The 12,957-nt window shown below is 49.6% G+C and overlaps 1 protein-coding gene across 7 annotated transcripts in view; it reads right to left on the reverse strand.

Moving 5' to 3' along the window:
- Positions 1-12,957, reverse strand: part of LOC123024950 (transformation/transcription domain associated protein) — a 142,099-nt gene that overhangs the window by 106,837 nt on the left and 22,305 nt on the right. For 4 of the 7 annotated variants that reach the window (XM_044433265.1, XM_044433263.1, XM_044433262.1 and 1 more), the window contains exons 18-26: positions 12,117-12,308; positions 8,995-9,160; positions 7,949-8,205; positions 7,264-7,464; positions 3,327-3,478; positions 2,633-2,832; positions 1,192-1,409; positions 878-1,075; positions 455-715 (exon numbers count right to left, since the gene is read on the reverse strand). In XM_044433265.1, the coding sequence (XP_044289200.1) occupies positions 455-715; positions 878-1,075; positions 1,192-1,409; positions 2,633-2,832; positions 3,327-3,478; positions 7,264-7,464; positions 7,949-8,205; positions 8,995-9,160; positions 12,117-12,308 (1,845 nt within the window). Of the gene's footprint in view, positions 1-454; positions 716-877; positions 1,076-1,191; positions 1,410-2,632; positions 2,833-3,326; positions 3,479-7,263; positions 7,465-7,948; positions 8,206-8,994; positions 9,161-12,116; positions 12,309-12,790; positions 12,836-12,957 lie in introns of all 7 variants that reach the window. The other 3 variants (XM_044433259.1, XM_044433264.1, XM_044433260.1) reach the window with 1 other exon arrangement.

Below are 12,957 nucleotides of genomic sequence, written 5' to 3' on the forward strand. Positions count from 1 at the left end.
AGCGTGTGCCAAGCACACTGAGGATGCGGCACGGACTGGTTCAGAAAGAAGCAACTAGGCCTCAAAAGTAATCTAGACGGTTCCACAAAGCACAACATGAAGAGGAATGTCGTTTAAATCTTGGGCATGCGATGTAAAATAAAGCAAGGAAGTGTGTGTTGGCAGCACTGCAGAATACCTTAGACCTGGGGTCAAGTCCCAAACTCCCAGGGTTCCAGTCTGGCACTCGGCAGCACCCAATGACCACGTGCCCTTCTGTGGACACCGCTCCTTTCCCCCCAACCAGCAAACTTTTGGTGGTTCCCAGGCATTTGTTTAATCCCCGTCACCCTGTTCCAAAAGGCTGACAAGTCTCTTGAACACGCAGTCCCTGGCAGGAGGCATTCCAGAAGTCGCGTCCCCACCACCCTCCCACTCCTTCCGGCCGGTGCTGCCCAGGCGAGCGACCCCTCACCTCTTTGTGCGGCTCCATAATCACCGTGACACTCTTCCCCGTGACTTGCGCGAGCACCTGCAAGGAGTGCATCGCCTGCTTGCGCACGGTGGAGTTGGGCGAGGTCACTTCTCGCACCAGGTCGTGGGTCACGTGGTGGAAAGACTTCTCCTGGGCGGTGAAGATGTCCTCTGTTTTCTCATCGTCTTTGAGGGGAGTGGCGCACCTGATCAGGAGCTGCTCGAGGGTGGTTTTGGCCATGGCCACGGCTCCGTTTGAAACCTGCGCGGGTTGCACATGGGTCAGCGACAGTGACGGAACCTGACCGACAATACGGAAGCAACCGGCCAGTGAAGAGCATCGGAGCTCCCCTGCGCCGGAAGCCCATCCCCACCGCTTTTCAAAAGCCAGCGATAAGCCGCTGATGGGTCCACGCTTACGCACCTCTCCGGTCAAGTCCATCATGACAAAGAGCAGTGCCTTGAGGAAGGTCTGCTGGTTCTGGAGGACCCAAATGAGGGGCAGCCGCTCCATGAGGAATTTAATGGACACCACGCCTCCGAGCTTGGCGTACCAGGCTTGCTCGTAGCAGCAGGCACACAGCCGTTCCACGATGTAGGAGAACAGGGGAAGCTGGCAAGCCTGGAAGGGAATCAGAGAAAGAGGCTTCGGTGAGCGAGCGAGCACACGTGCCCAGGATCCCAGCTGCTGCTCCGACAGGGAGAGCACGGCCCCACGAGCTCAGAGCGTGGCGTTACCCTTTCCTTTGACCCCAGGATGATGCTGGCCACGTCGAAGATCACGGCCAGCGCCACCTCTCCTATTTTGCAGAGCTCCTTCTCCTCGTAGGCCATGCAGATGGCGATGGCGTCGATCAGGACCAGGGGGTCCATGCCCTTGGACCCGTTTTCTTCGCTGTGGAACATGGCCGTGCTGGACTGGCTGCCGACCTGGTAGCACTGCAGCAGGAAAGGGCCTGGGGGTTGCAGAAAAGGCAAGCAGGACGCAGGAAGTGAGGGCCTCCTGGCAGATGAGCATACCAGGCCCACCTTTCTGCCTCGCAAGGGCTCCCGGTCCGACCAGATGCTCCCGGGAAGCTCAAGCAGGGCATGAAACCATTTCCCCGTCCTGTCACCCTACAGAGCACATGATGCGTGCTAGCCCTGCCGCTTCGGACTGTGGAACTTCAAACAGCTGTTCACAGAACCTCCTTAAAGATCTTCTTAAAGAAGAGCCTCAGCTCTCGGGCAGTATAATCATGAATTAAGAACAATAAGTAAATAAATGGTTAAAATACGGAATTTGCTACCAGAAGAGGTAGTGAGGGCTGCCAACTTAGCCAGAGTTAAAAGAGGATCTGAGAATTTTTTTTATTTATTAGATTTATATCCCTCCTAGTACTTTTTAAAAGACCCAAAGCAGCTTACAGTATTCTGCTCCCCGCTCTCTCCATCTTATCCTCACAACAACAAACCTGTGAGGTAGGAAAAGGCTGAGAGTCTGTGACTGGCCCAAAGTCACCCAGCTGGCTCCATGGCTGAGCGGGGACTAGAACCCAGATCGTCTGAGTCCCAGCCCCATGCTCTTAACCACTACACCACACTTCCTCTCATGGAGAAGGCTGTCACCCTGGCCATGTGTGACTCTAGCGATCAGAGACTCGTGTCTCTCCAAGCCAGTCCACAGGCAACACCCTCTTCCCTGCGCTCACGCTCTTCTATTCTTACCTCAAAGAATTTGGGCAGCCCCATTTTAAAAACAATGAAACCATCTACATCGTTTCTACTGTCTAATGGCAGTGAACTGTATTAATTCCTCAGAGTGCAAGTACCTTATTTGGGTCGGCCCAAATCTCCAGCCCATCAACTCCATGAGATGACAACAAGTTCAAGCATTAAGAAACAGAGCGGGTCAGAGGGGTCCCCCAGGCCATCTAGTCTGACCCCCAGTTCCAGCCAGCTCCGCTCATGACATGCCTACTATAAGAAGGCATGGAGAATCATTGCACTTCGCCTGCTTTCATCCCACCTTGTTTAAATGTTATGCAGCTCTCCCATGTCCCCGGCTTATTCAGGATTTTTTCCCCAGATGAAAGACCAGATGCTCACAACTTGTGCTGGATGGTTCTCTGAAGGTGCATATTTGCAGAGAAAGGAGCTCTTCTCTTGCCCACGATTATGAAGGGTCGCGAACACTCACCACACTGCTGGGCCACTGCCACCATGGTGTAATGACGAATTAAGCTGGCCACGAAAGGAAGAGCGCTGGGGCGGAGATCTTTGATCACTGCGGACATGAATGCCCCAGTCAGGGCCTGCTCAAACGTCTTCCGGGCAGGTGTGTCCTGGGCTTTGTACCGATGGGAAATGATTACATTGGGAATTGACTTCTCAGTAAAGCTGCGGAGGCAAGAAATGCAGTGTTGGGATGCAGTCAGCAACTGGGCAAGGCTGGCTTCGGGAGCGGCAACTGTTTGCTCCGAGTCAAGGTGGGACCCACCTGTGTGGGTCGGAGAACCACCTGCCTCTCCTCTCCACGCAGCCTGCCACAAGCTTTGGCCTGAGGATTGGACTCTGCTTTGGAGATGCTCAGTGCAACTGCCTTCCTTTGCAGGCCAAAAGCAAATGGGGAAAGGCCCAAGCATCATAAATGGCAAATACGCAGCCTGTTTTCGCTTGAAGCCAATGCCTCCGGCAGCTAAGTTGTAAGAGAGGAATCCTGACTTTTTAGAAGGCGTCCCACTTTTAAGTTAATCAACTGCTTCCCCACCAGTTTGTTCCCTTGTTTCTTACACCGTCCAATTTGACGGCAAATGTCCTGGAGGAACCCCAGGAAGCAGGCCTTGCCTACTGTGATTTGATACACCTCTGGAAAAACAGATGTGACAGCTTACTTAGGATGTGCGAGGAGCTGATACAAGGCGTGCTTGTTATCGTCCAGGTTCATCATGGCCACCAAGAAGCACTTGATCACCTCCCAGGCCTGCCTCCGATAGTAGGGCTCCGTGTTTGCACTCTTCAAGCAATCTAGTGCCGTCTCAATGGCCTAAAGGGAAGAAAAGATGGAGCAAACCCAAGAGCCAAACCAAGAAGCACCTTCGCTCTGTCATGCCAGGCTAGGTCTGCAGATGAAGATGTGCCCAGCTCTGCACACACGGATGACTTCTGAAGAGGACGCGATGAATTTGCAAGAGAAGTCGTCTCACCGAAGGCTGCAACAGCTGAGCAGGACATTCGGTGTTCCGAGGAAGCATCACGGAGTGACCGCCAAAACACAGAACATGGGCTGTGGCTTTACACCTTGGTCCTGCCACACCGCCAAGCGGTCTGTGAGCTACTGTGAGCAAACAGGATCCCAGCCCGGTGAGACCTTTGCTCTGACTCTGAGCAAGGAACGTCCGATATTCGAAAAAGCAACAGCGGGGCCGGAGCGAGACAAATCTAAGCTGCTCTGTCGCCATGTTAGCAACGGAAGGTTAATGCACACATGGGCCTAAAAGAGTGCTGCAGAATAAGCCAAGCGTGGCCCCCTCAGATCGCCTCACCCCATTTCGCTTGCATACGGGTTGTTCGCTGTCTTTGTGGCTTTTTTGCGTTCTTCTCCCTAATCTGAATGGTCGAAATGTTTCTCCTGAGGTTTAATTACTTGCAAGAAGAGCTTGAAGCCCAGAAAGGTGAGTTTTTGAGGCTCCTCCCTTCGTGCCTTGGGCTGCACCATTTTTGCCTCCCGTCTCACCCACCACTGAAACATGCAGCCCGAAAGAGTTTCCCCAAAGGGGAATTCAGCTCTGAGGCTGAAAGAAGTGCTGCAGCCCAGCCTGGAGGCGTCCACAGCTGCAGGACCTGTTTTCCCCTCTGTCCCACTCCGTTGCTGCAGCTTCACAGGTATTTTGTGGATGCAGCCGCACACCCCAAAAGTTTGCTTTTCCATGATGACATCCCAGGTTCCTGCCCAGCTTCTTCTGAAGTGTTAAGCAGAAAGAAAACTGTCTATATCACACACTGTAAACGCAGCAAAATGCAGCTTTAAGCAGCTCATAAAGAAATTCAGTCTTTCATGGGGGGAAAAAACTTCCACCACAGCGTAAGCACTTCATAAATAAGGCTCCGGAATGGCAACTTAGACCTTGAAAGCGACTTAATGACGATTTATTGGAGTCCTTTTACAGCAGGCACTCTGTGAAGCTCCAGAGCTCACGGTTCTGCCAGTTGAAGGTGGACCAATAAAAGATATAATCTTCACTTCCTCCCTCCCTCTTTTTATACACACACACACTCTCTCTCCCTCTCTCTCTCTAAAATGAAAAAAGCACAATCCCTCCAAAAAGTAGGACATTGATCAAATGCAGCCCAACTGCGAAATTCATTTCAGAGCCATGAAATAAGAAATTTTGTCGCCTAAATGATTGCAGAAGGGAGTCCAATCGTCCATGCTTAAAATGCTTGATATAAAATTATGCAGATAAGGTGACCTTTGAATGCTTCGGACTCCCCACCCTGTTCTCACACCCCTTGCACCCCCTTTTGTAGGGAAATATCATTCCAGCTCTCAATTATACCGGCCACTCACACCTTTTACACAACGTTCATCAAGTGCTCAGCGAGAGAAAGAAAACAATGAGGTTTCCGCAGACCACTGAGGTGGAACCACTGCCACTATGGGGCTAACACGAAAGATGGATTTCTTCGCTTGCAGCTCCATCCCAGGTCTTAGAGTTCAGCGACTTTTACTCTTGGCTCCACGGATGCGTAGCGCAAAGAGAGATGGCTTTCTAGTCGACCCCGAGAAGCCGGAGGAGTTTGTTTTACACAGGCAAACCTCAAACAGTTCTCATTAGGGGAATCTCTGCACAAAGCATGTGACTCAAGGGGAAAATACTGCGCGTAAGGTAAGAGGGCAGCAGAACTCAGAGCAGCACAGGTTATCTGAGCATGCATGGGGAGGAAAAATTTTATTCGTTTTATTTAAAACTTTCATATGCCGTCCCAATACTCAAAGTCTCCGGACGGCTTACAAAAACCAGAAATCCAAAAACAAATCCGTCATAACGACGACAACACACAGCACGGTGGTATCCGATCGGATAAAAATGGATTCCACCAACCTGCCGGCAGCCCTGGTACAGCATGTTAGTCAGTGGCATTCATAAAGCATTAATAGGGACGGAGAGGCCAAACTGGACCACAGTGGCTCAGGCCCAGTGACCTGCCGCTCAGGGTCAAGAGCTGCAGCTGCGTTGCAGCCCCCAGTACGCCAAAAGGCAGGCCACATCGCCCTCAGACAAATGGAAAATGCTATTAATTACATTCCAGGTGCAAGGGAGCCGCTGAAGTCTTTTCAATAACGCTACGTACGCATAACCTTTCGCAACGCTCTGCTTAGCCTCAGCAGGCCTAAGTCTCTTGGGTGTGTTATGAGCCAGCCTGAGAGCCACGTCTCCCGACAAGACTGTTTTGGGATGCGGAAAGCCAACACGTACACACGCAGGGCTGGGGTACTGGTCCCTCCAGACCAATATGGGCAGCACTGGTCGGAGGAGCGCTCTCCAGGGTTCCAGGCAGGAGTTTGGCCCACCCCTCTTGGGAGATGCCACAGGTGGCACGTGGGCCCCTCTGTGATCATGGGAGGGGCTCGACCAGCTGAGCTGCAGCTCTTCCTGGTAGGAGCACCAGGTGGATCTCCCACAACCGTGAGGTGCCTTCTCCTGGCTCCTGACTTCACCCAAGTCAGAACTAGGGACGGCTGAGCGTTTTCTTTCAGTTTGTTTCTGATGAGACATTGCCAGCATTTGCACAGTTGTCCATACTGGGACGGGAGCAACGTGAGAGGAACAAAACAATCAAATGTGGGAGAAAACGGCATGTCCATTCGGCCAAGCTCAAGGGCTCTGATCCTAAAAGTCCGAGGTTGAATTCCTTTGATTCCACCTTGACCACTGAATTACGGTTGTCCCTAATGCGCTCCTCATTTGAAGAGATCCATGAAAGGGGGATTTAATAGGATCCCTTCTGCGATGCGAATAACCCTACATATTACACTTAGACAGTCCACAGGGTAAGAACGTCAGGTAGGTTCAGTTTTTGGCAAGAATTTACCAAAATCCACAAAAAATCCTATTTGGGAGAACATGAAACTAAAAGGAACCAAAGGTGAAGGAAAGAGAAACTGACAGATTGGGGTCCCCAGGCTCCAAGTACCAACTCCGAGAAAAGTGCAGAAAGGGGCAACAAGGGGGAAGGATATCTTTTGGTGCCCCCCCAATCTATGGAACCACCTCCCCACTGTGGCCATGTTGGCACCAAATCTGTCATCTTTTGGGTGCCAGGTTAAGAGAGCCCTTTGTGCAAGATCTGCTTGGCAACCCAAAGCTCAAGGGGAAGTAGCCACCCCAGAAGTTTTACCGAGTCATTCTTTGCTATTATTTTATTTATTTATTCAAAGCTTTTCTAACATGTCCCCTGCAAATGTCTTGGGATGGCTTATTACTCGCTTCGGCTGTGTTAAATGTTTTAACGTCTCCCTGATTTTATGATATTTTATTGCATGTTATTATCCATTTTATGGATTGTTGTAAAACACCCGGAGAGCTCCAGGTATGGGGCAGTATAGAAATGAACTCATTATTATCTGACAGTTCCTATTCAGGATATGAACTTTGAACAATTCCCTTGGCTATTAATGGCATAAATAAAGCTAATATAAGGAAATTCTGCAGCGCCACTGCTGAACCAAAGGGCGGTGGTCTTGTGAATGGCGACCGACAGAAGCACAACTGCAACACGAGAGTTGAAAGGAAGTTTGCCATGAGCAACAGCAGCAGCAACGCTCACCTTCTCCATCGGAAGCTGAATCGAGGCCTTGCAGTCAGAAAACTCAGCTGTGATGCTGGGGCCTTGGATTTCTGTCACAACATACTGCAGCTTCTGGGACTCTTTCAGCATTTTTCGGTTGCTTCCACCAAATTTGCCAAGCACACGGTAAGCAACATGGGAAATGGTCTCGGCTGGATTGCGCAGAGTCCGCCACAGGGCCTGGCAAGCGAGAGGTAAACATGCCTGTGTGTGACTTCGGATAATTTTGCTTCTGTTGCATACTGGAGCATTTTAAAGACTTATTTTGTAAATCTGTTGGAGGGCAGTGCCATAGTAAGCTTTAAATAAGTGCTTTTTAAAAGGAAGACATTAAGCATCATTCATCCCAACTTGCATTCTTTTGAAACTCAGTTTTAGGTGGGTACAAGTCAAAGAAACAGAGCAAGCCACTCAGCAATTTTAAGCCAACATGGTGAAAACAAGTTCAGAGTTTCTCAACTCTCCTTCACCCATCCAAGCCCCAAAGGCAAATATTTGCACACTGGTTTTTTTTGTAAGATTACTTTCCAGGAAGGCTCTTGCCCAATATTGGAGCCTTTCCTGTGTTGAATTCATCACAGAAATAACCACCACGGAAGCAAAACTTGACCACACAGCTGAGCAGGCACTGACCTCTAGTGGACTTCCTCAGAACGGTCTTTACCTGCATCAGCTCTGCTCTCACGGGCTGGATGTGATCATACAGGAAGTCTGGCTGCAGGTTATCCACGCACAGCTCCAGGGTCCGCAGGCCCTGGCTGACCAGAGTCTGAGACCCGTTCAGGGCTGAGACCAACGGATCCATCAACATGGGTAAATACGGAAGGAGCGAGCTCAGTCGAACCGGGACTGTGAGGCAAAGCTCGACAAACAAATCCTTCATGTGTTGCTTGTGCAGGCCACTCTGCAGCATATTAAGACCTGGAAGGCAAGAGGTGGCATCGATAAAAATCTAGATAATGGATCATATTTCTCCACTGCCTTTTTGCCTCTTGCAAGGAACTGACGGCAACCTACCTAAGCCAGTACAGTGAGTGCTGAAATGGGCTCCTGGGAGATAAATAAAATAAAATAATATAAAATAAAATCTTCATTTCCTTGGAGTAAAGGAGAACTAGGTAAGCCACCTTCATTTCCTTGGAAGAGGAAAGCACAGTGGGATAGAAATGCCATGCAATAACAATGAGGACAAGAATGAAGGTAACCCTCCTTATCCGCACAACCCTGGGAAGTGCTTAAGGCTGAGGGTCAGTAACCCAGTGAGTTTCATGGCTGAGTGGGGACTCCTCAGTCCCAGCCTGGCATGCAACCGACTAATCCACACCGGCTCTCCCAGCCAACAATGGTGGACAGAACAGAAAGGGTGCAGGGCCTCTTTCAGTCCGAGGGCCAAATCCCATGACGCAGACGCTCTCGGGGGCTGCAACAGCAGTGGGCGGGCCGCAAGACCAGAGGAGGAGTGGCCCAAAAGCGCAGCCTATGTAACATCAACCTCTCACTGCCATCAACTAAGTCACTGGAGGGGCATCTCACCCTCCCAGAAGGGGGCTAAACCAGGAATACAGCACGCCAGCAGTGGTTAGACGAAGGCGGATGCGGCCAGTTGTGGAACCACGGGTGGCTGGACTGTGGCTCCAGGTGAGCAGCATCTGACCTGCAGACCTGTCACCCCCAAACGAACGGGACCTACATTCCTCTATTTGCGCTGACCTTGCAGTAAGTTGGGTAGCAACGGCAGGAATTCCTGATACAGGAGGTCGTGGCTGCCCCCTCCGATGGATCGGAAGAGCGCTCTCAGCAGCAGGAAATAGTTGTACGGTTCTTTGGCCGTCTGGGCCAGCTCCATGGAGCTGTTCACTATCTTGTGCAAGTGCGGCTGTGAAAAAGAGAGGACAACATTGGATCGAGAGCACAAAATGCTCCTTCTTAGAAATTCTCTAGTCGTGAGAGTTCCTCTGTAGGTCAGGGGCAATTCGGTTGGTGTATTACCAGCTCTCAAAACTTAAAAGGAAGCACCAAAGTAGAACAAAGTAGACTCCTGGGACAAAAGCCAAGTCATGCATTAATTCCATTTGTTTCCTCCCCTTGGCACTTCGAGGCTCAATTTATTTATTTATTTATTTTTCGATTTATATCCTGCCTTTTTCCTACAAAGGGCTCAAGGCAGCTTACACCATTCTCCTCCTCCATCTTATCCCCACAACAACAACCCTGTGAGGCAGGTTGGGCTGAGAGTCTGTGGCTGGCCCAAAGTCACCCAGTCGGCTCCATGGCTGAGCGGGGACTAGAACCCAGATCCTCCGAGTCCCAGTCCCGCACTCTTAACCACTACAAGACATAAGAGGGAGGAGTTTTGGGGTTCATCCGTTACGCCCCAAACCAGCTTATTCTACCCTGACTCACTGACACACACACACCACAAAATCCATCCTGAAGAAGAACGACTCAAAGTGTTTCTTCCTTTTTTTTGGTTAGTTCTCACCCAGGTATTTAAGATATAATTTCTGAGCGGCCCTAACCTATTGGGCAGTATATAAACGGAATACACAACACTAGAATTATTAGAATTCTATTATAGAATTTTATTAATAATTATATGGTTATTAGAATACTAAGTTATTCACGCATGCCTCATTCATTTAAATGCATTTATGCTACCCCCTTCTCACAGAACACAGGACTGATTGGAGAAAGCTGCCATTCACTGAACCAGACCCTTGGCCCACCCACCCCAATAATGCCAACACTGACCGGCAGCAGCTCACTCTCCAGGGACTTGGGAGGTTTTCCAGCCCTACCTGGAGCTACCAAGGATTGAACCAGGGACTTTCCATGGGCAAAGCACGGGTTCTACCAGCCAAGCTGTACCTCTCAGCACTGCAAAGCAGTGCAACAAGAAACAGCACGAGATTCTGTGCATTCGCGTTCGGATTAATGCATCCTTACCAAGATGGAGGAAAAACAGAAAGCCCTGAGCAAGCCATTACAAAAGGAAAAAGACACAGACGGGCAGACAGACTCATCACAGGTACTGGCTCCAAAATAATTATGGGTTTTATTAACATCTAAAGGCCACAGACCTTGCTCCACAATAGCTGCGAATCGCTTTCATCCCTCAAATTAAATTGTCTACTCAAGGCCACACCATCAATTCTTGAGAATCAAATAATTTAACAGGCACGGAGTTGGTGACGGCAGTATATCACACCATTTAAATTGGATTTGCCGTTTATAAAATGAAAGTGACCTTGATTCTGGCGGCAGAATAAAGGCAGCACAATGCACCATGCAGGGGCTTCGCGCGCATTTTGGATTTCTTTATAAGGCAGGAAGTATTTGGGTTAAATTATTCATCCACTAGTAATCGGGGCTTCCTGGCAGATGGAACGAAGACTGTGCCGTTTCCAAAACCAAAGACCAAGTGTTCAAAGTCAACAGTCCCATAAGGAAATTATATATTGTGTCAATAAATACTAATTGGAAGCAAAGCGGATTGGTAAACATTGGCCAAGATACAAAGAGCGACTCAAGCACGTCTAAGGGCTTCAGCTCCTCCCCCCCCCCCCCAGCACCGCTTCCCCATGGTGTATCACAATTGCTTTTTTGATCGGCATTCCTTTCAAAGTGTGGGATGTGTGCTGTTGTTCTGATGGCTAAGCACAACACTGAAACAACTGGCACTGAAACTGCCTTTATGTATTCTGGCTTTAGCTAACGCTCACACTGGATTTCCTCACCAGCATGCTATGCGTTGTTGTGCAATTGAACTCCCCCACCCCATTTTTAAAATCAGCAACCAGCTGCAGCACAAACTCCATTTTGCACTCTTTTGCATGTCAGCCGTCCCCAGATTGGAGCTCTCCAGATGTACTGGACTACAATTCCCATAATTCCCATATGAGAGTTGTAGTCCAACCTAGCTGAAAGGCACCCGGCTGAGGAAGAATGCTATATGTTATTACAGTCAAAGGCTAGAACCATGGCTGTGTTCATACATAACATTAAACCATGATTTATCTGAACCATGGTTGCTAGTTAAGCCATGAATTGTCTTGCAGGCAAGAAAACCAACAACAGGTTACTTCTCCTCTATGAAGTTTCACCTATTTTGTGCACTTCCACAGTGGTTGCCTTTGCAGGTGGCTTTTGTCAGGAGCCTCTGCTTCAGGACAGATGTCAATGTGAACAAGTCAGGAATAAGCCATTGAATCTGGGTTCAGACATCAACAAGCCATGGTTTAAACGAGCCAGAGTTCATAAAAACAACAACAAAACACAGTGGGTTTTTGTGATTCATATGATGTTTGTTTGCAGGCAGTTTGGACACAACAACATGCCAGACCTCAGCCAACTTCACCATGGCTTGCTGCTAAGCCTGAATTACTAAGCTTACATTAAAGACCTTCCTCTAAGCTTCCCGTGTGTGCCAATGAAAGCTCCCTTGCACTGCACAAACCACCCTTAAATAAAAAATAACTGGCAAGCTCTGGGGTCAGTCCTGAACTGAACCTCATTCACTTGCTCTTTTACACAGAGGGGGCCTCCTAAGTTCTCACCCCAGGGAAGGGATGTAGCTCAATAGGAAAAAGTCCCAGGTGCAGGGCCAGGTATCTGCAGGTAAGAGTAGGAAAGAACCTTGCCTGACATCCCAAAATGCGACTGCTGCCAGCCAGTGTTGATCATTCCAGGCTAGAGACCCTGCCTGAAGCAGCTTCCGGTGCGCCAACCATCCCATGGGAATGACCATAAGAAGCACTTCCACCCAACACACGGGCAATCCAAACACCATCCCAGGATAAAGGAGAGACAGCCAAATTTCTCCCCCGCCATACCTTCAGCATCTGCTCATTTTCTGCCGCAAAGAGTGAAACGGAGCCGAAAACTAACTTGAACAGCTTGAGGTACAGGTTGGAGAGCTCCACGTTAGAGCCCATTTCAGGCAAGCGGTCGAGAAGGTACTCCACCAGGATCGTGGCAAACAGGGCCGAGGTGGTGGGGTTGGCCAAAAAGGAGTTGGCGACGATCTGTCAAAGGGGAGCATGAGTCAGTTAGGAACAACCCTGAGCAGTGTTTCTCACCCCTGAAGGGTCGCAGCGCCCCCTTTATTTTCGGCCAGCTCGTCTTATTCGACGTTCTGTTTTGCTGGCCTCCTGCTCCCAGTCTATCAACCTTGTGAGGAGGGGAAGACAAGGGTAAGTGGTGCATCCAATCACAGCTCCTCAAACCCACCCTCGTTTCCAGTAACAGTGCTAATTTTGAATTCTGCATGGTCTAAATCGGGGTTTCGGACCATCGGAACACTGGGGTCCCGAACCTACCCCGCAGGTTCCCCAGACCACCATGCTTCCTACCTGGTGTCACCCTCTTTGCCCCAACCACCATCATCTGGGGGATTTCCGGGTTTTGTGCATGGTTTTTCCCATTCTGAAGATGCTGAAAAGCCTCTCTTGAGGCCGCCTTAAGGTATTAACCTCCAACAGGATGGCGTTCTCTCCCCTTTACCTACCCCTGCTTTTATCTTCAGCCTGTGCCCACCACCGGAATGCGGCACCTGTGAGAGAAATCTCCAAAATGGAATTTGGCCCTCCAGCTGAAAGAGGGGCCATGCCACCAGTCTAAGTTTGGGTACTTACTTATTTATTTATTTATTTTCCAATTTATAGCCTGCCTTTT

Source organism: Varanus komodoensis, unplaced genomic scaffold (genome assembly GCF_004798865.1).
Source record: "Varanus komodoensis strain SLA01 unplaced genomic scaffold, ASM479886v1 scaffold26, whole genome shotgun sequence".
NCBI classification, from domain to species: domain Eukaryota; kingdom Metazoa; phylum Chordata; class Lepidosauria; order Squamata; family Varanidae; genus Varanus; species Varanus komodoensis.